The sequence below is a fragment of the Daucus carota genome, chromosome 4 (assembly GCF_001625215.2).
Source record: "Daucus carota subsp. sativus chromosome 4, DH1 v3.0, whole genome shotgun sequence".
Classification (NCBI taxonomy): domain Eukaryota; kingdom Viridiplantae; phylum Streptophyta; class Magnoliopsida; order Apiales; family Apiaceae; genus Daucus; species Daucus carota.
Genome location: NC_030384.2, coordinates 19325077 through 19347351, shown reverse-complemented (window position 1 = coordinate 19347351; position 22275 = coordinate 19325077). Strand labels below are relative to the sequence as shown.

The window sequence follows — 22275 nt, the reverse complement described above, 5'->3', positions numbered from 1 at the left end:
ACACAATACCAATACCCTGTGAGGTTTGGGCATTCTTTGGCTATGTCAACCACAAACACTTAAACCAGAATACAGGTTTTTCTGATGAATATCCCTAAATATTCCTAAACTGGACAGAGCTTAATCAATCTTACAAACGTTAGATGCACAAGAACACAGAAATTCCCTGTATAAGAAATCTGTTGTTATGATTCAACTGAGCCACTCATTGGGGAGATTCACTAGTTCATGTCAATTTTTTGTGTTGGGATTAAAATAAAACAGCAGCATTAATATAAAACTAAAATTTGACTTCTGCAACATGGTCTCACAAAAAAAAAAAACTTGTGCAAATAACAAGCAGTCTTGTACTAATAATCAGTTTCATTTCAAAAATTCAATATAGCAAACAAAATTACAAACTGAAGTAAAGCTACTGTCTTGTAGAAAATTGCGATGGTTGGATTCACTGCTGTGCTACTCACTTCTTCTTCTCAGTACCCCCTCCAGCCCTATTAAAAATAAGTATCAACTAAGATTAGAACTGCGACAAGATAATAAGATGATGGAACACAAATGTTGTGCATATTAAAATGTATCACCTCATTTTACGGAGAACATTAGACATCTCCTCTCTCTTCTTCTTTGCCCTCTTGTGCGTACCCAACTTTCTCTTGGCCACTTTCAGTGCACGCTTGTCCTTTCCAACCTTTAGAAGTTCAGTAATTCGCTTCTCGTAAGGAGCAAAGCCAGCAACTTCTCTGATCAGGTTCCTCACAAAGTGAGTTCTTTTGCTGGTTTTCTGACAAGATTACAAATGCATCTTAGTAAAATATTAATAATTTGAATGCAAACCATATAAGAAGGTAGCATTGGAAGAACAGAGTAGACAAGGTAAAGATTGACATACTCCTTTCCTGTCAGATGGACGAGGGGCCAGCTCCTTCTTTGTTACAATGTGTCCTTTGTTCAGACCGACAAAGAGTCCGGTATTTGGCTGTTTTGGAGCCATTGTCTACCAAAAAATGAATAAAATATAATTAGCCAACTAACTAAAGTTTCTAGGACCACTGCATGCTTTAAAATTATTAAAATACCAGAACAGAGGTCTTCTATTGCATAGCACGACTATACCTATATATATGGCAGACTATATGATGTTTAATTGTATCCTTCATTTTGATTAATAACCAATACAATTACACCCATAAAAATAACAAACACAAATTTAACCACGACCTAACTTGTATTTCCAGCAAAAATATACCAATTCAAATTTACTTCCACTAACCATTAACTAGACATTGCCTACAACCAATCACAAAATTGACAGGACTACTCATAACGAATAGGGGCAACAAGAAGAATGCTTAGCAGTCAGGAACTGAAGTTAAAAATTAAGGTACCACTTGAGGTAAATGTAAAAGTTCAATCCGCAAACAAGGTGTTCAATGATTGCCAGACGGTATCAGTAGGTGAATACAGATAGATTCTGTACAAAGGCAAAGTATAAACCACCGAGAAACAAAACCAATGATATAAAACCATGGAGAGAGTTGTTTTGTTAAATTCAAACCCAAAAACTACAATCAACCTTCACCTTCATCCACGGTTACGAAACAAATGACACACCCACGCTTAAGCAACAGACCATTTTGACAAACAAAAACCTTAATACACACCGGCACTACAATCGCTTAATATTTATATCCGATAAGGCATCACATATAACAAATCCAATAAATCTAAATTCACCCCACATACAAAAACAAGCTACCACTATCAAGATTTTAGTCATTTTCTCACATTATTTAATATAATTCAAAATTTCAATTCATCACCATACACATATTTTAGCTGGTAAACTCATCATACATCACAAAAAATTTAAATTATCAAATAAAAGCAACCCAATTCAAATAGAAACAGTAAAATTAATTGCAAAGCAGTAAAAAATGAATTACCGATGAGCTTCGACGAGTGATTGTGCAGAAGAGTAGTGAGATGAACCTGAAATTGAAGAGAAGATGAATCAGAAATTAAGGGGTATATAAACAAATATGAAATAAGGGTTTTGAGAAGAGCGGCGACCGACCAGTTAGGGTGGAGAAATGAAGGAGGCGGACCTGTGAAAGAAATTTAGGGTTTTGTCCTTGTGATGTTTATATAGGTCAGTTTTAGAATTACCCCAAAGTTGTGAGGGCTTAATTGTCTTTTCAAATTAGTTGAATTATTTTTCTAATTTACTAAATATTCAAGGTATTTTTCCATGTTGCAAAATATACAAGGTACTCTCTAATAACAAGTCCAACAATGTCCTAACAAGCCTGACAAAAAAAAACAGTGTTCTAACAAGTGTCTTATAAATATAATAAAAAATAGTGTCATAGTGATTCAAGACAGGGGTGTACACAGTTCGGGTTGGGCGGATTGACGAAATTTATTGACCCAACCCAATTAAGTCAGGTTTTCAAAATTTCAACCCAACCCGGACCGTATAAATTTGTACCCAAACCAATTTGTAGTACTTCGGTTTGGTTCAGTTTGGATTGGTTTGGTTGAGTTAATAAATATTATAAATTGATACTCAACTCTTTACTATCCTATGCATACCAGTATAATCACATCAGACCAGAAACATGTAACTTAAATATTTTATAATAAATTTTTTGAGGTAGGTTAAGAAACTTTACCTTCGGAAACATTGCAGAAGATATACCATTTATATATATATATATATATATATATATATATATATATATATATATATATATATATATATATATAGAGAGAGAGAGAGAGAGAGTTGAGATCTGTGGGGTATTAGAATTAGTGGGATTTTGGAGTCCTTAAGATCTACCATTAGATCTTAAAAGATCCTACGGCTGATATTAAATGAAAATATATACTACAGAATTAGTTTTAAACAATTTTAAACGATAATTCAAAGCAATATCCCGCATCCTCCGCTCCAGTCTGCGTCAGTTATCACCAGGGATTGATCTTGCTGTGATAAAATCGAAGTGCGGTACTCGGAGGGTTTCATTCAACCACGCACTAGTTCCCTGCAGAACGATTGCGGCACTATGAGTTCAGGTACTCACAATACTCCCAATATTTTTTTTGTTCATCACTTTCGGATTGCATGCCGATGTTCCGAGAACGATCAAACCCTGTATGTTCGTCGCACTGTACCTCAATGGGTAGTCCTTCGTTTCGCTTTTCGAAACAATGGTGCCCCTCTATCTGTTTTTTGGGGCTTACGAATTGGTAATCGAATAATGTTTGATATGCTAGGGTAGAACAATTAAGATTGGGGACATTTGGGTATTTTGGTATGAGTTAGTTTATACAAATCATATATTCGTTTTGTGGTCTTGTTCTTGATGTTCCCTATTATGTGTTTATTGAAAATTTCGTGTTTATGTTACGTGTATTCATGTGCAGGATAGTTTAAAGTACTCTAAGAATGTTCTTCATTTGTGGGTCCCTCTATGCTTAGATTTTTTTTTGATAGATGTTGGCAGGTCATGTTAAATAGATAGTGCCGGTTTTATTAAAGTTGTTAGAGAATCACATGTTCTGCAATTTTTTATGTGTGAGTACACTGCATAAACAATTTTAAGTTCATAGGATTGCGTTTTTTTAAATGTTTGCGGAGCTGATTCGCTTTGTAGGTGCATCATGTCGTCGTGCGGTGTATTTCTTTTCTTGGTAGTAAAGTGTTAAAACATTGAAACTGTTGATTATAGGTCGAAGGAGAAGCGGTAGGCTTATAGCAAGTATTTGGGTACTAGCAGGGAAGTGGATGTCAAGGACAGCGGCAGAGACGTGGTAAGCGTCTTCTTTTATAGCAGCAGTAGCCGAAAGACATACATTTCAACTAAGCATCTGCCTTTTCTTCATAACCGGTGGTGTTGTACCAAAAAAAACAAGTTCCGAATATTCTTGCTTTCACAACTTTGAGGGTGGGGGCAGCAGGACGACAGAGGTGACTTGCAGCGATAGCCAGATATCTCGTGAGGCAAACCGCAGCACAAAGGTATGCATGACAATAGGGCTACGCTGCTAATGTTGTGTATAGTAGATTATTGCAGTATTTTAATTCCTTGACTAATAAAGTTCTGCTAGTAGGAAAACTACTTGCAGGACAATTGATATAATTTATTCTGTGAGCAAAATACATATAAGCGTAGGATTTTTTTCGGGCAAGATGACAAATGTCCCATTAGCGAATCTTGACAATATGAATTATTGCTTTTCAGGATAAGAGCGTTGGGATGCAGGGGCAAAAGCAAGGAACGGTACATATAGCTAATAAACACAATGCACCTCACAAGAGTTGTGTGCTTATACTGAATTTGGTATGTGTACAGTAGAAATTACAAATGTTCAAGACATATGATATTTGTGAAATATATGAGAAATGCGGTCTTGTCTCCTATTCAACGTAGGTACTTGGATTAAATAACTCATTAAAATATACCAAAGTCATAGAAGCACAGAGAGTGTCTTGTTTACGGGACTTGGGAATATATGACCATGTCCAATTGAGTACTATCTATAGAGTTAAAGAATGTACAATGTTGTCGTTTTTCACAAATTTCAGGGTGGGCGCAACAGGACGGCATAGGTGAATTGCGGCGACAACGAGATATCTCGGGAGGCAGACCGCAGCTCAAAGGTATGCATGACAATAGAGATGTGTTGCTGATGTTATGTATTTTAAATTACTGCATTAATTTGATCGCTTGACTATTAAAGCTTTGCTAGTAGGACAAATGATATATTTTGTTCTGTGAGCGACATACGTACTAGTATAGGATTTTTTTTAGGATGAAAAATGTCCCGTTAATGAATCTTGATAATATGAATTCTCGCTGTGCAAGATAAGTGTGCAGGATAATAGCGCTGGGATGCATGGCCAAGAGTAAGGAACGGTAGATATAGCTAATAAAGCTAAGGTACCTCACAAGAATTATGTACTTGTACAATATTTGGTATGTGTACAGTAGCAATGGCTTTCGTAAGCTTTACGTAGCGTAATTTACTAGTGCAGAACAAAAAATAAACCGAATACAACAGTATACTTGAAACTCTTTTAGTACTTTTGTTGAAATGAATTGGAGATGCTCAGGACCGATTGCGCTATACAGTAGATACAATTTTATTGTTTGGTGGAAATTCCTATATAAACTTTGCTATGCACCCCTGTTTTGTTGCGAACATCTGTGATAACTATTGTCAAGTTTATATTTTGCGTAACAGGTGTATTCCTTTTCAAATGTTAATGCAGGTACGAGGTGAAGTAGCCGTTTGATTGAAAACCTCTAGGTTTTTAATTTGCCGAAGAAGAGTCCAGTGTTTGTGAATTTGGAGGACGACTTTGTGACAGAAAAGAGAGACGTAGTTGTGGGTTATAATGGGTCCTCGAAGAGAGCAAGACAAAAGAAAACAAATGTTAAATCTTCTTAAGAAGAGCTGATGAAATCCTGCATTTTAGATGTTCGCATGACTCTAAACTTGGATAATCTGAATTGTTCAGGATTATTGTTATATTTGTTTGTGCACGAATCTGCACAATTTCTGTAATTATCACACAACATGTGTTTTTTTTAATGATTATTAAATTCATTGTCAAAGTACTGCGTTTATTAAACTAAGCAGAACCCTGTTACCTATTAAAAAAATATGCAGAACTATTTCTTATTCATCACTATGCCGAACATGTCATGCACTCAATCGTCTTTCTTATTAGACATTAGACACTGGTTATGTAGAACAAAACAAAGTGCTCCAGTAACTATATATATTGCCTGCTGAGGATCAAAGAAAGAAAAGGTGAAAAAGAAAAAAAAAATGAAAAAGCGAATGCAGGACAATTTTCCCTTCCTATAGTCCAGTAAATGCTCGAGCAGTTGTAACTGCCGCGTGATTCATGCAACAACCAGACAGTTATGCCTGCCGACCTGTGTAAAAAACAAAACAAAATATACTTTTTAAAAATTAAATCAAAAAAACCTATCAGCCATTGGATCTAAATTAAAATAGAGGGTCTGGATTGGGACTCCAAGACTCCAACAAATTATAGGATTCCAAATAACTTTCTTCTATATATATATATATATATATATATGGTAGCACTCCATAGCATACCCTCTTATATGGAGTTACGTAGCACACCATTATAAATATACACATAATATATATCCTATTATAATTTTTATGAAATATAATTGCAAATTTTGATTATTAAACCGAAAACGAAGTTATACAATTTTTTTATTCCAAAGATCATCTAAAATTATGCAATATCTCAACATGATTCTATAACAGAATAATAATCATCCAGAATTATTCTGTTGTAGAATCAGTTTCGAAAATATACTTTTTTTCATCAAATTTTAAGTGTTAAATTACTTAAAACACATATATTTTATAGTATTCTATATTAGAATCACGTTTTATATGTATTTTATAACAGAATTTATAATAAAATTGATGATTTATAGTGGCGCACTATGTAACTCCATATAAGGAGTCCCTCTCTGGAATGTTTGCCTATATATATATATATATATATATATATATATAGAGTCCTACTCCAATAAAAACCAAATTAGCCTAAAAACTAAAAACCAGTTTCTGGACAGTTTTTATCACTATTTTTAACTACAGAAATCACTAATTTGTACATAACATATCACTAATTTATATATAGCATATCTCGCGAATATAAATAAATATATATACATATATGCAACGTATATGACCATCATCTTCACCCAAATCGTAATAATGGACCTCTTACCACCATTACCAGACGTTTCTATGACTTTCCACCATTGTCTATCATCACCAATAGTCACCAATAGTCACATACACTTTCCATTATAACTTACAAAACTAACGACTACTTCCCATCATCATACAACTTCTCTTGCGGCATCCTACCGCGAAGAACCTTCCTACGGATGAAATTGATCATCTATAATCGATTATCAATAGTTTAGATAAGTAGATTTTCTCAATTTTGATAATAAAAATCTATGCTTAAATACTGTATAAAAACAGTGATTAGTGCAGTATAAATTAGTGATACCCGTAGTTATAAATAGTGGTAGGGAAACTGGTTTCTAGTTTTTATATTAAGAGTGGTTTCTATTTGATCATGAGCCTATATATATATATATATATATATATATATATATATATATATATATATATAATATTTAAAATATTTTATTTTTTATTCGGGTTGGTTTGGTTCGGCCTAAAAATATTAAACCCGTAACCAACCCAATTAAGTCGGGTTTATATTTTTCTAAACCAAATACATATCGGGTTAAAAAAATTCGGATTGGTTCGGTCGAAAAGTAATCGGTTCGGGTTGGTTTGGTCGGTTTTACCAAACCGTGTACACCCCTAATTCAAGATATCATCTTAATATATCAACTATAATAATATGTCTTACTATTGTGTCTAATTATTAAAATAGTAATATATTTTGATTTATTATTGGAGGGAAATAAAAACGAGAGAGGAGAGAGATGTGTTGAAATGAAAGGAATCTCATTTTTTTTATTGATAGAAATGGTCCAGGCATGCATAAGTGGTGTCTCAAAAATGAAAAACTTCTTAGATGTTCTAGTGTTTCAATGCACAACTAAGACATTGTTGGTGCACTAATTTACTTCAAATACCTTAAATTTTGATTTAAGACATAATCTAGGATAGTCCAGAACTTGCTCTTAGACAAGGTTTTAGCACGTATATCAAGAAACCTATTCTCTCACTTTCAATATATACACCTTACATCATTTACAAATAATCTTTACTCTCCCGATATTAATTACACTACATGGAAAACAACTTCTATTAATTTTGGGTGAACTTCTATTTGTCTAATTAATTTTTTTCAAACATTTCCTCCATTTTTTATTCTATTAAAAAAAATCAAAATTTTCATTTCCCTCAATCAAAAATCTATATATAAAGAACATTGTTGAGAATTTTATTCTAAATCATTGTAGTAGTATTCTGAAAAGTGGAGTAAGAGAAACAATTAGGGCAAGATACAATATCAATTTAAATCTTCCTCTAAATACAGAAAATACGCTTCAGGATTCTGGTTCTTTTCTCTCTCTTTTTCCTTTGAGTTTTCATCCACGTTAATTCATAAATTTTGTGTTATATTTTCTCATCATCTAAATATTTATTTATTTATTTTATGATTTTAGGTGTATATGAATTTGTACAAGACACATTCAACCTAAAAAAAAAAAAATTCAAGATCTCAATACCCTTTCAATATCTTTTGAGAGTACAATACCGAATTTGAAAAGAATGGGGAGAGGAAAGGTCGGCGACAGCAGAGGAGATGCGCAGGTGAAGAAGGCGAAGTCTAGCTTTGGAGAGGATCGTTGGATCAGTTTAGCAAGAAGGGCAAGGCAAGGAAGTGACTCTTTAGCGGAAGAAGAGATATATGATCTGCAGAATTGTATCATGAAGTTCTGGTTTCTACTAGATTCTGATTTACTTGGAGTAATAACTAAAGGTGACCTCCGTTGGGCAGATGTGGCGATGGCTAGAATCGATTATTTGGAAGCTCAAATAGATCAAGTATTACTAGGAAAATGTTTGGAAGGAGACGAAGAGTCGCTCTGTGAATTACATAGAATGTTGATGAATGAGGGATGGTGGGATAGAGCTGATAATTTGGATTTGAGGAAAACAGTTTGGCGAAGAGATGGAAATTGGGATGAAATGGTAGGGCGGCAGGAGCGAGAGTTGAAGGAGTATATCTTGTACCGTAGTGAACTTGTCCATCCAAATGTCATCAGTATGGTGCGAAAGGAGGATAGAGAAGGTATAAGAATGGCTTTAAACCATATTCACTATAACTCCATCAGGGAATCTAGATCGGTTAAACAAATGAAGGCAATGGTTAAGGAGGCCAAAGAGTTGAAGACAGGAAACCAAGACTCTAAGGCGGTGCAAGGTGAGGGCAAAAACTATAAGAGTGCGCTACTAAAGACAAGAGTCTCAATGAGTGAAAGACCAAAAGAAGTCCCAAAAGTAGTGAAAGTGGGGCGGCCTCAGCTGGGTGTAAATGTAGAAAATGAGCACAAGAATTGCACAGTGTTCTTGCACAATTTACCAGAGGACTTGAACAGGATGGTAATGTGGAGATTTGTCAGGCAATGGGGTAGGGTTATAGACTGTTTCACCCCGAACCGAAAGGATAAGCTGGGTAAGAGATTTGGTTTCGCTAAACTACAATCTATGCAGGAAGCTGAGCTGTTTAAGAATAAGATCAATGGTAAGATTTTGGCTGGGAATGTTATCCGCGCTCAATTTGCCAGAGGTAAAAAAGAGTCCAATCTTAAGCAAAAGAAGGGAAATTATGATAAGGAGTATAATAAAAAGGTTAAAGAACCTTCTCATGAGCTAAACAATCGACAGATGGCGAGTAAGGACCCACGCCATCCATCAGAGGAAGCTATAGTTGATCGGAAAGAGGAGCCTTTGCACTTGGAGGCGGTTAACAAGGAGCTCGTAAATGATTTGGGTAGGAGTGTGGTGGTACATACATGGAAGGATAGCTCGGTCGTGGAGGTGTTAAATACGGCAGAAGTGCTAGGGTATCAAGGTGTCTTAGTTAGGGGGATATCTTCTCGCAAGTTTCTTATTACCTTTCCTACAATGGAGAGTTTCTTAAACCTGGATCAAGAGTTGCTTGGGCTAGGGTATTTAGGGTGTCATCAAGCAAGATTGGATGATTTGGTTTTACCACGGAAGGTTGTTGTTCAATGTTTAGGACTTCCAGCTGTTCTATGGGAGCTTTCAAACCTTTCAAAGCTTCTGACTGGGATTGGAGACATCACAGCAATTGGTGAGATGCTAGATGAAGAACTTCGGTTTCAAAACCCTTTGATCGAGCTTGAAACTAAGGAAACAACAAGAATTAATAGACAGATCTTAGTGGAACATGATGGTCTTGCTTTTCAAATGCAGATTTTGGAGGTAGAAAATGCAGTGATTCATGTTAACGTTCTAGAAGAGTTGAGGAAAGAAGAATTATTAGAAGATGTGATGGAGGGGGGGACGTCAGTAAAGATAAGGATAATGAAACTTCTAAGGAAGGGGATGACAGCGCTCATGGTAATTCAGATAATGCAATAGAGGTTGGTGATCGTGCATCAGATGACTATCTAGTTGGTAGTGTGGAGAATGAAAGGGAAGAGAGTGAACATGAAATGGAAGACGCAGAAGGCAGCGTTGAAATTGTGTATGAGACGCCCGTGAATGCAGTGGAAGTTATTGAAGAAAAGCAGAGCTTGTCTAGAGAGTCTTCAATACAGGATTGTCAAAAGGAAAATTGTAGCAGTCACGGCTTGACTAATAGCATTAAGGAGGTGCTGACGAGCTATGAGGATCAAATTATCTCAAATGAGGCTGTGTTGAACAATTGTAGAGAAATAATAGTCAAAGAGACTAGGACCGAGGAAGATGTCCAGTCAGATGATTACATGGGGAGTGATCATATCCGGGACTCTAATGCGAATGGTGAAATATATAATAAGGAAATAGTAGTTGCATCGGCTCAGGCAGGGGATGAAACTCAGCTTAGTGATTTTTCAATAGATGATCGGATTTGGCATACTAGGGATGATGACTTGTCCTCGGTATCAAGTAAGCTTGAGCAGACTCTGTCCCGGGAGGATAGCAATGTTTCTTCACGGGGATCTGAAGGTGAGCCAAGGTCAGATGAGTCTGTCAGAGTTATGGAGGGGAAAATGATAAAGATGAATCTTGGGAGGAAGAGAGGAAGACCGGCAAAAAGGAAATCCAATAAAACCAACCAACCTTTTGCCTTGAAGTATAAGGAGCAGCCGGTAGCAAACACCACTGGGAAAAGTGAGGCAGAGAAAATCTATGAAACATGTCTGTTGATGGGTCTAGAAGGGCAAGGCAATAGGGACGAAGCCATAAGGAAGATAGTTGATAGACTCTCTGGGAGATAATGGATAATGATCTCATTTCTCTCAGTTCTATCGTTTAGTTATATGGATAATTTAGTCATTTTAAATTGGAACATCAGAGGGGTGGCAAAGAAGCCCAATAGAGACAATCTGAGGAAGTTAGTACAGAAGCATAATCCGGCTATAGTGTGCCTCCAGGAGACTAAGAAGGAAGTCAAAGATCACTTAATCAGGTCCACCATGGGAGCTCGTAATACTGACTGCTGGATTGAAGTCCCTCCTTGTGGTATGTCAGGAGGGTTGGTATGCTTTTGGGATGAAGACATTATCAAGGTGGACCAAGTTATGGGAGATAGAAATTGGCTAGCATTGGTTGGTAAAATCTTAACTTCTGGACAGAATTTTGTCTGTATTAATATTTACGCTCCCCAGCGTCCATCATGCAAAAGAAAGCTCTGGTTAGTTTTAGAGGATTTCATTAGTCAGCATGATGATAAGGCTATCTGTTTGGTTGGAGACTTTAACTGTGTTAGGCAAGCAAATGAAAGAATAAACTGCATGTATAGTCTCTCTGATTCCAAATGTTTTAATGATTTCATTGAGGCATGTGAACTTTTTGAAATATTCATGACTGGGTCAAATTACACTTGGTGTGGTCCTGGCTCGAGGATGAGTAAGCTTGATCGGGTTTTGGTTAACTGGGAGATGTGGGCTTTAGGTGATTGGAAGGTAGAGGTGTTAGGGAGAATGAACTCCGACCACAGGGCTGTAATCTTATATTTGCGAAAAGAGAACTGGGGGGCAAAACCTTTTAAGGTCTTTGAGTGTTGGCTTAAGGATGATCAGCTACTTGACAGAATCAAGGAGGAGTGGAGAGCGGAAGTAAATGGAAATTTTCATCAAAAAATGAGGCGTATCAGAAAGTGGATTGCCCACTGGAATAAAACGGAGAATGGAAATATTGAAGATAAGATTAAATTATTAGAGGTTGATCAATTTAAAGCCGATGAGGAAGGGGATCACAATATGAGAGACTTGATTAACGCTAGATTGGACAAGCTTTATGAAGAGAGGTCACAAATGTGGTATCAAAAGGCAAGACTTAAGTGGCAAATTGATGGGGATCGAAACACCAAGTACTTCCATTCCATGGTAAAGTATAAGTGGCAGAAGAATAGGGTCAGGGGTGTTCAGCTGGATGGAGGAGAATGGATTGAAAACCCGGATCAAGTCAAGAATGTTTTCTTCCAGTACTACAAAGATTTCTTCAAGGAGAAACACAAAGCAGGTATCTTCCAGCTAGGAAATGTGTTAAAGGTGAAATTATCTCTGCTGGAGTCAGACAGGATGGTAGAGGAATTATCCATGGAGGAATTGGAATATGCTTTGAGACAGAGTCCTTCTAATAAGGCTCCAGGTCCTGATGGCATGGATGCGGGAGCTCTTAAGAGAATGTGGGCATGGGTGAATTATGATCTTCTGGAATGTTTAAAATTTTTTATGCAAGATGGAGTGCTACCAGGTGGTTTCAACTCTTCTTTTATTGCTTTGATTCCGAAGACTTCTTCACCTAGAACTCCTAAAGATTTCAGGCCCATAAGCCTAATTAATGCAAGTATGAAGATCCTCACTAAGGTTCTTGCTATTCGTCTCAACAAGGTAATGAATAAATTAGTTTCGGAAGTACAGAGTGGTTTCATGAGGGGCAGACAAATTACAGACGGCATTCTATTAGTAAGTGAAATTATTGGAAGCTTAAGAAGCAAGAAGTGTGGGGGGATTATTCTTAAATTGGATTTTGAAAAGGCTTTCGATTCGGTGAATTGGGAGTTTCTTTTACATCTGCTAAAGAAATTCAACTTTCATCATAAGTGGGTTTCTTGGTTGGACATGATTCTTAAGACCTCCATAATTTCAGTTCTAGTGAATGGTGCTCCTACAAAGGAATTCACTCCAGAACGGGGTTTGAGGCAAGGTGATCCCCTATCACCGTTGCTTTTTAACCTCGTTGGGGAAGTATTGCACTGTATGCTAGATAATGCGGAGAAAGCAGGGGTTTTTCAAGGAATAAAATTTGGATCCAACAGCATAGAATTGTCGCATCTTCAGTATGCCGATGATACAATATTGTTTATTAAAGATGACATGGATTCTATTAAGGGTGTTAAAAGAGTTCTCCTTGGATTCGAATTGTTGTCTGGGCTGAAAATAAACTTTTCAAAAAGTAAGCTGTACGGATTTTACTCAAGTGTTGATGATATCCAAGCCTGGGCGGATGTCATTGGGTGCCAAGTTGGCGATGATTCGTTCCATTATTTGGGACTGGAGTTGGCTAAATCTCCCAACAGAATTCAGTACTGGGACCCCTTGATCTCTAAGGTGAAGAGGAAATTGGCTGGGTGGAAGAGTAAGACAATTTCAATGGCTGGGAGGGCAGTTATTTTACAAGCAGTTTTGGACAGTCTCCCATTGTATTGGTTTAATATGTTTCTGATGCCAAAGGCAGTTGAAGAGAACTTGGAGAAAATAAGAAGAAAATTTTTTTGGGGCACAAAAGAGGTTAATGGTCAGGAGAAAAGGAATATGCACTTGCTAGCTTGGGAGAAAGTTTGTAGGCCAAAGTGTGTAGGGGGGGTGGGTTTAACGAAGATTAGAGATAGGAACATCGCTATGTTGGGAAAGTGGTGGTGGAGGTGTATCAATGAGAGGGAGAAATTTTGGAATGTAACCTTGCAAAGTAAGTATGGTCATGGATTTGGAATCTGCCCTCACAATATAAGACTGGATAAATCGTCTAGCTGGACTTTGTTTGGACTTAGGAAGGTTGATCAGTTAGGATTGGATCGCGATATTATTAAAAATAAATTTGCATGGAAGGTTAGAGATGGTAGGAATGTTAGGTTCTGGGAGGATTTATGGTATGGCAACAGGACGCTACAGCAGGAATTCCCGAGATTATATAATCTTTCTGGATTAAAAACTGCGTCTGTTCGCTTGGTTTGGGAAATCTGGAGAGTTTGGGGTATGTTGCCAGCTATGATCTGGAAGAGACAGCTAAGGTCGTGGGAGGAGGATCAATCTTACATCCTCAATCAAATTTTGTCTTCATTAATAGTGGGAGAAGGACGTGATGTTTTATTTTGGAGCTGGTCGGGTAAGAGTTTCTCAACTAAAGATTGCTACTTAGCTTTGTCTGATAGGATACTGTCAAGTCCTCAAGGTGTTTCCTTTTGGAAGTTGAAAATCCCCCCGAAAGTTCATTTCTTTCTCTGGAAATTGGAGAATCAAGTTCTTCCTCTGAGAGTCTTTCTGGCCAACAGGCTTTTTAACATGAATGTATCTCCGATATGTAGCTGGTGTTCGTGTAATATGGAATCGATGAGCCACTTGTTCTTCGAATGTGAGTTGGCTACATGGTGCTGGACTGATGTATGTAGTTCATGGAGTGTGTCTTGGAGCCAATTACGACACACTCCTTTCTCGCTCTCTAGTTTGTTCGAAATCATTACGGAGGTTGAGGTTAAGGAGGCATGGAAAATGGTGGTTGCTGCTACCCTATGGACTATTTGGCTTCACAGGAACTCCTTGATCTTCTCAAATGTTCGAATAAGTAGAGAAGGTGCACTGAAAGTATTGAGAGCCAGAATCTTCAAGTGGATGGAAGTCAGTAATTTGCTAAAAGCAGGCATGGAGAACTGGGCACATGTTAATCCAAGGGGAGCTATTAAAACTTTTCAAAGAATACAGCTTAAGGAATTCTGGGACAAGTGGAATAAAATTTATGACAAGGTTGTGGCCGTGGATGGTGCTGTAGTTAGTAATAGCAAAAATCCACGGACAAAAGCAGGGATTGGTGGAGTTATAAGATCTACTACAGGTGCTTTGGAATACGTTTTCTCTGGACCTTCTAGTGCAATGCATGCTTTTGAAGCTGAATTAGAAGCTTGCATGCATGTCTTCAGCAGATTGACAGAGATATTAAGAAATGGGTGCAAAGTCCTTATTTGCTCGGATTCTGCGGAGGTGGTAAGTTTTCTGCTTAGAATAAAATTCGACAGTGTTGAAAGTGGAATAGTCCCCTCTGATATTTTACAAGTCCTCAGGTGTGTAGAGATTAAAGCAATAAGTAGAAAATTTAATTCTGAAGCTGATGGGTTAGCAAAGGATGGGATAAATAAGGCCCATTTAGTTGAGAGTTGGGTTGGTGGTACAGTGTAACTATCTATTGGGCTGGTTCTGGATGGGCTGCACTAGTCTGTGGAATTCAAATTCAAACTTGAGTTGACAATCCTGTCACTCGGTTTAGAGTTACTATGAACTTCTTGCATTTTCAAAGCAAAGACTATAATCTCATTGGCCTGGAATTTGCATGCATCAATGCCCGTGCATATTGATCAGATAAAAAGATCCTAGGAGAAACAAATGGACAAGCTAGCATTGATAGTCCCTGTATACTATTACCAGTATATATATAATCTCTACACCCTCAGCTGTGTTCATCTCTCCGGTTTAAAACTCTCTCCGTTTTCAAGTAAGCTACATGGATCCAAGCTGGGAACCTGCGAAGCGAGGCTTTGTGAAGGTAAATGTCCATGCTTCAACTATCAATGAGGCGCTGCAGAATGGTAATGTGAATGGAATTGGCATCCTAGCAAGAGACCACAGAGTCACTTACCTCTGGGGAATCATGGGTCCGATGAGAGGGGTGGGATTTCTGGAGTTGCAGCTTTGGGCTGTTCACAAGGTTATGGTTACGGCCTATAGGAAGAAGATTCCGAGAGTGATAATCGAAACCGACAACGTGCATGCTTACGAGATCCTCCTTGATCAAGACGCTGATATGATTGAAGAAGAGGGTCTTGATGAAGTTGTTAGGCAAATCAACAATCTCAGCAGGACCTATAATCATCTGAAACAAGATGATGGTTCCAGATGGGATTGTGAGTTAAAATCGGTGCATGCATCCAGGAACAGAGCAGCTCTTTGCATGGCACAATATGGGATGGAACACTGCAGCTCCTTGGTGGATGTTCCAGTGCCTTTTGAAGAACTACAGGAGCTCTTGGAGATGGACATGGGCTTCGGTCCAAATGCTGAGTTTTTGGAAGTACAGCCGAATTTTGGTGAAGGTGAGATTATGGATGCCCCTCCTACTATCGAATTGTCGTTAGGGGATGATGAAGATTCAGAGGACAATGATTTTGATCCTTAAAGATGTTTGAGAGTTGGTCGTTATTTTGGGAGATGATCGTAGTCTGTGGTCTTTCTAGGGTCTCATGCAGGATGGTCTGTAACACCTGCAGTCTTGTTTTCTATCTGTTTTCATTTTGTTTGCTTGCTGTCGTTAGTTTCTGTGTTGGTGTGGAACTCCTTCAAGCCTGGCTAGCTTGTTTGTAAAGCCGGCTTGTGTCTTTTTTATTGCTTTTGCTATGGCTTATCAAAAAAAAAAAAATATATAAATCATGTTCATTTTTATTTTTGTTTTTTATATTTTGTAGGTGAAGCTAATTTTGAACACTAAAAAGATGTTTTATCTCAAACTATTGGAAGTGCTGGAAGCCAAGAAAATATACATGAAGGTAATGCAAAATTTATCTTTACTTATAATTGTTTATTTCAACTTTTTAATACACAATATTATTGTTCCTAATTTTAATGTAATTATAATTTGAAATCAGCATGCGATAAATATATTAAACCCGTATAATAATGTGAATGTAATTTTTCAATATTTTAGATTGTGTTAATAAAACATTGAATGGTCCAATCTAATTTCAAATTCATATATAAGTTAGTCTACACGGTCGGGGACAATTTAGTATCAGGTCATGAGTTGGCTACTCAGGGAGTGAAAAGATCGCCAGTGGTGCATGCATGGTGTTAAAATTGAGAGTGGCTTTTAGTCTCTTTTAATTATAAATTGTAATCATTTCTTTCTCCTTGTTTAGTCTACAACCGTAATCATTTGGATGGTTGGAAGTGTATGTATCTAACACAAGTTATACTACAGATTTTGCACTAATATCCCATGTAGCCAAAATTAATTATTTTGCTTTTTTCCAACAAGTTTTGGGGGTTTATTTAGTCAATTGAGGGGCTTTGTTTGCTACCAAAACGTTTGGGGGAGAGCAAGGCATTTCACTAGTTGATGAGCTACAAAGACAAAGGCCGGAATTATTAAGGTCTTAGACAACATTGAATGGTTCAATCTATTTTCAAATGCATATATCAAGTTAGTCTACACGGCCAGAGACAATTTAGTATCTGCTCATGAGTTGGCTACTCAGGGAGTGAAAAGATCGTCAATGGTGCATGAATGGTGTTAAAATTGAAAGTGGCTTTTAGTCTCTTTTAATTTTAAATTTATAATCATTTCTTTCTCCTCGTTTATTCTGCAACGGTAATCATTTGGGTGGTTGGAAATGTATATATCTAACACAAGTTATACTCCAGATTTTGCACTAATATCCCATGTAGCCAAAATTAATTATTTTTGCTTTTTTTTTTCAAGAAGCTCTGGGGTTTTATTCAGCCAATTCAGAGGCTTTGCTTGCATCCAAAACATCTGGGGGAGAGCAAGGGTTGGAACCTATTATTATCTCGGGGCTTTATATACAACCAACATTGCATTCACTTCTGCCCATTTCTTTCAAATCATTTCAGTACAGAGAATGAAAGATGGATAGGTTTTTCCTAGCCTAGTGTTTGTTGAAGAAAACATGCATGCAATCTCATACAACCCTCCCCTTCCAAATAGTAATACCACAAGGTTGGGATTTTTTTTAGAGATGATGAATGACATATTTTGGCTATGATCACAGGCACCTTAGAGCACATCAACCAGCGAGCAAATAAGCTCAGGGCCAGCTTTTCTGTTTGGGCTGCAGCTTGCTCACAAAATCAAAGAAAATGCTATGGATCTTGAAACAGAATCAACTGATGCTCTCAGAGAATGAGAGGATTGGCGTTGGTTTGTTGACCCTCGCCATCCGAATGTTATTCAGCAGCTGAACCAGAGGCTCTGGGATCCCAATTTGGTGTTGTGGAAGCGAGTGGCTATTGAAAGCCAAAATCTTCTGGCCATATATCTTGCTGAGGATGGTGCTGCAACAAAGACAAGGACGGTTTGTGTTTATAGATTATTTGGACGAGTCAGCGAGCTTTGGCACTTGGATATGGGATTAGGGTTTGTTGGAGATGGCTTCATGGTAATTGATGAAGATGAATACCCAGCACAACAGCAACAATATGAAGAATGGTTGATTGATGGAGTCGATGTGAAGGCAGCGAGGATGAGGAGCCAGTGGATGGAGCAGCAATAGATGCCCTCCTGGACATCGACTAAATGGACGCTGCTAGCATGCTTCCAGATTCCCTCCATACTTCCCCATCATCAGTTATATTTTCATCATATTCTAGTTCTTTTGATCTTTTTAAGTATTTTTTTCCAGAATTTTGTAAGCCTATTTGGATGTTCAGCTCGATGTTTGGATGCTTGTTGGGCTTAGTTCCTTTTGTTTAGAGTGGTTTATCCCCTTACTAATTTATTAATGATATTACTGCTTATCAAAAAAAATGAAACACAAAACGCATGGTTACATGATAAATCTGATGAATTTTTACATAGTTAGAGATATTCATTTCTTTTTGAAGTGCTATTTTACCAATTATTTTAATTATATCAGTGTTAAAAAATTACTTATTTTTATTTACGAATTTTGTAGGTGGAGAAATACAATCCAAAACAATAAAAGTATTATCAAATGAACAAAGAAATACTGTTTCTTGGCTTTAATACAGAGAAGTGTGAATGAAAAATTAAAGAAATATATCACCATAGAAGTTGCTACTTTATTCTCTATATCCATCCGCTTTGTTCAGCGTATTTGGAAGCGAGGAAAGAAAAATTTGTATGATGATGTGGCCGATGTATCTCATAGAAAAACAAAAAATTGTGGTCTTAAGCGAATAGAGATTGATCGACAACAATTTCCAAATTTACCTTCGCCAAAGAGAAAAACAATTCGGGATACAGCTCATGCCATTAACGTGAGCACATGGATAATATACATAAATCTACAATCTGGTGATGTAAAGAGGCACACCAATTCTACAAAACAATTTTTAATCGAGGAGAATAAGAAAAATAGAATGCGTTTCCGTCTATCTATGCTTGATAAAGTAAGTTTGCTGGAAGATCCAAAATATGTTGGTATGTTCAATATTGTTCATACGGATGAAAAGTGGTTTGATTTGTCAAAGAAAACAGACACTTATTAATTAATAAATGAAGAGGAGCATCACCGTACTTGCAAGAGTAAAATTTTTATCACTAAAGTCATGTTTCTAGCTGTTAATGGAGGATTTTGATTAACAAGAATTTTACGATTTTGGGGTTTTAGGGTTTATGAAAAAAGAGGGGCTGAGTTTGAGAAATGTCTCGCGTATCGGATCTCATATCTCAAGATGCCTGCGTACCTATGTTTTTATAGAATCAAGCCCAATCAGTTCTATTATTATTGGGCATATCCCGAGAGACTAAGGGATAAACTATATTAAATGTTGAATTAATTGATTTTAATCTGATTTAATCTTCGAGTTGTGATATCTTTCCTGATTTAAAAGATATCGTTTGGAAATACTTTCTGTAATAGTTGATTCTTTTCTCGTTTCAGAGAGAGGATAATTACTTGTGGCCAAGTAATTAATTATCAATCTTAATTAATAAAACAAATTAAAAGATAAATATGAAAATAGGCTATGCAAAAATATGGCATAACACTAGCAGTTGTAGCTCGTCCAAGATTTGATGTTGAAGGTAATGTAATTTTTTCAGGGAAAATTGGTATTTACCCATTTGTTACAAAAGAGCCTGCTAAGCGGAGTAGTGTAAACAGAGTTGCAGGAATGCTTGAGACAAAGGCTATGACTTCAGTTAAAAGAGATACCATAAGATCTTTTTTAACTCAAAAGATGTAGTCTACTATTAGAGCAAAATGGCCACGTGAAGACTTTGATAAGCCTATATACATTCAGCAAGACAATGCAAAATCCCATGTGGATCCTAATGACGTTGAGTTTTGTCAAGCTGCACAACAAGATGGTTTTGATAATGATTTAAATGTATCAAAATCCAAACTCTCCTGATATGAATGTTTTATACTCGAGCATTTTCAGAGCACTTTAATCCTTGAGGTACAAGAGGGCGGCAAGAACAGTAGATGGTCGATATTGTCTATGGTGTGGAGGAAACATTTGAAACCAATCCCATTGACAAGTTGAATCGTATATATTTGACGTTACAATTATGCATGAGGGAGATTATGAAAGTCAAAGGTGCCAACAATTATTAACAATGATACTTTGGAGTGACAAGAAAAATTACTCATTCAAATAAGATTGACGCAGGTCTTGTTAACCAAGTTTTTAATTGGTTAAATTAAGATTATTTAAGAAAGCATGTGGAATTTTTACAGTGGAGTATGTGATTCAAGACTTAATTAATTTTTTAAATTATTTTAATGAATGTAAATAGTCTACAAAACAAAGCCAAAAATTTTATGTAGCTAGATTTACATGCTACATATATTATATTAATATACTATGATTCGTGTCAACAAGATATATAATTTAAAACACTTTTACAAAGTAAATTATATATATATTTGGAATGTATAAATATTTACAAAACAAAATTATTAGTTATTATATAATTTTACATCGTTTAAATTTCAAATGCTACATATAATTTTATGTAGCTAAATTTCACATGCTACATATATTCTATTATTATTATTATTCTATGATTCCTGTCAAAAAGATAAATAATTTAAAGCACTTTTATAAAGTGATTTATATATATATATATATATATATATATATATATATATATATGGAATGTATAAATATTTATGATATGAAATTATTACCTTTTTTATATAATATTCTAATTTATTAATACAAATTTCACAACGAAACTATACTCAATTTACAAATTTCGTTTATGTTACATATATTATATTGTGATTGTCTTGTAATTTTTTTATTACATGTTTCTTGTCAACAAGCCAAAATAATTCAACAATAGTTGTGTATATATTATTGAAAAGTATAAATATTAATGATACAAAATTATTAATTTTTATATAATTTTATATCATATAAATAATATATGCAAGTTTCTTATCTATATAAATTTTACATCGAGACTATGTTACATATATTAAATTACATTTTTAATTGTAATACCTCAATCCTTAGAAGTGTGGAGACTTTATTTCAGTTTATAAACATAAGTACTACTAACAATTATACCAATAAATCATGATCTTTTGGGGGTCTGTGGTGGACTTGCGAATTACCTAAATTGATTCAGTAGGACCGCTATATTTGGGCTTATTTTTGAATTCGAACTTCAGACCCACTCTCGAAAGCTTGACTCATCAAGTTGTTAGTGGTAGGGGACATGAAGGCCGATGGTATTATCCCAATGGTAAGAGTCCGGAGGTGGGGAAACGAAGCTAGTTGTTATTATCTCACAATAGCTAGAGAGATACAATTTGGGCCTCTAGGCTATCTTTCCCACCTGACGAGGACGTCGGGGGTTTTAAGTGGCAGAGTTTGTAACATCCCAGTCCCACATCGAGAAGTGTGGAGACTTTAGTTCAGTTTATAACCCAATTTTCGGATTCAGAATTCGGGACTTAGACCCAATTTTCAAAAAAGACTCAGGATCTGAATATATTTTGTAATATTGATAACAGTTCAAAGTAGAATCCGGGAAAACGGTGTGAAAAAAATTTGCAGACAATTGAAAGACCATTCCGAAACAGCAAGAATCATCGAAATCTGATAAGGAGTGAGTTTTGTACAAAATTTACAAGACAACTGATTTGTGTGAATAAAATTCTCTGAATTTTTGTAAGAAAAATGAAGAAAATATTGGGCGGCTTGCACAAGATATGAAGGAATGGCGGAAAACAATGAACATATAAATAGTCTCAAAACCCTAATTCTAGACCAACGAATTATCCAAATACAAATCTGATCCATATTTTTAGGCCCATTATCCTAATTATCCAAATAGTCATTGGAAGGCCTGACCTAATGGTCCATGATCCCTACTGTAGCCTATATATATTCTCCTTCTCCTAAAGCTGAAAAACACAAAAAAACGAATTCATCTTAGAGTTTGAGAGAGGCAGACGTTTTTCTCAAGGAGACAGCTAGGGTTTTGGGTTTTCGGAGCTTTAAGGAGAGGCACGCCTTGGGAGATCGAAGGCCACACTTCGTCCAAGGAGAATCAGGGAAT

General features: G+C 36.3%; 1 protein-coding gene across 1 annotated transcript; it reads right to left on the bottom strand.

Annotated features, from left to right (window-relative positions):
- Positions 1-250: 250 nt before the first annotated feature.
- LOC108216256 (large ribosomal subunit protein eL36y) lies at positions 251-2169 on the bottom strand. The gene is made up of 5 exons (XM_017388966.2): positions 2075-2169; positions 1944-1989; positions 890-994; positions 582-781; positions 251-491 (listed from the first exon to the last, which is right to left on the bottom strand). The coding sequence occupies exons 3-5, from the start codon at positions 989-991 to the stop codon at positions 461-463; spliced, it is 333 nt and encodes a 110-aa protein (XP_017244455.1). The 5' UTR covers positions 992-994; positions 1944-1989; positions 2075-2169; the 3' UTR covers positions 251-460.
- Between the last annotated feature and the right edge of the window lie 20106 nt (positions 2170-22275).

Excerpts from the sequence above, each read along its gene's own strand:
- LOC108216256 (XM_017388966.2), bottom strand. The coding sequence starts at position 991 with ATGGCTCCAAAACAGCCAAATACCGGACTCTTTGTCGGTCTGAACAAA. Across the intron at positions 782-889 it reads GTCCATCTGACAGGAAAGGA|AAAACCAGCAAAAGAACTCA; the intron begins GTATGTCAATCT and ends TAATCTTGTCAG. Across the intron at positions 492-581 it reads AATGTTCTCCGTAAAATGAG|GGCTGGAGGGGGTACTGAGA; the intron begins GTGATACATTTT and ends TATTTTTAATAG.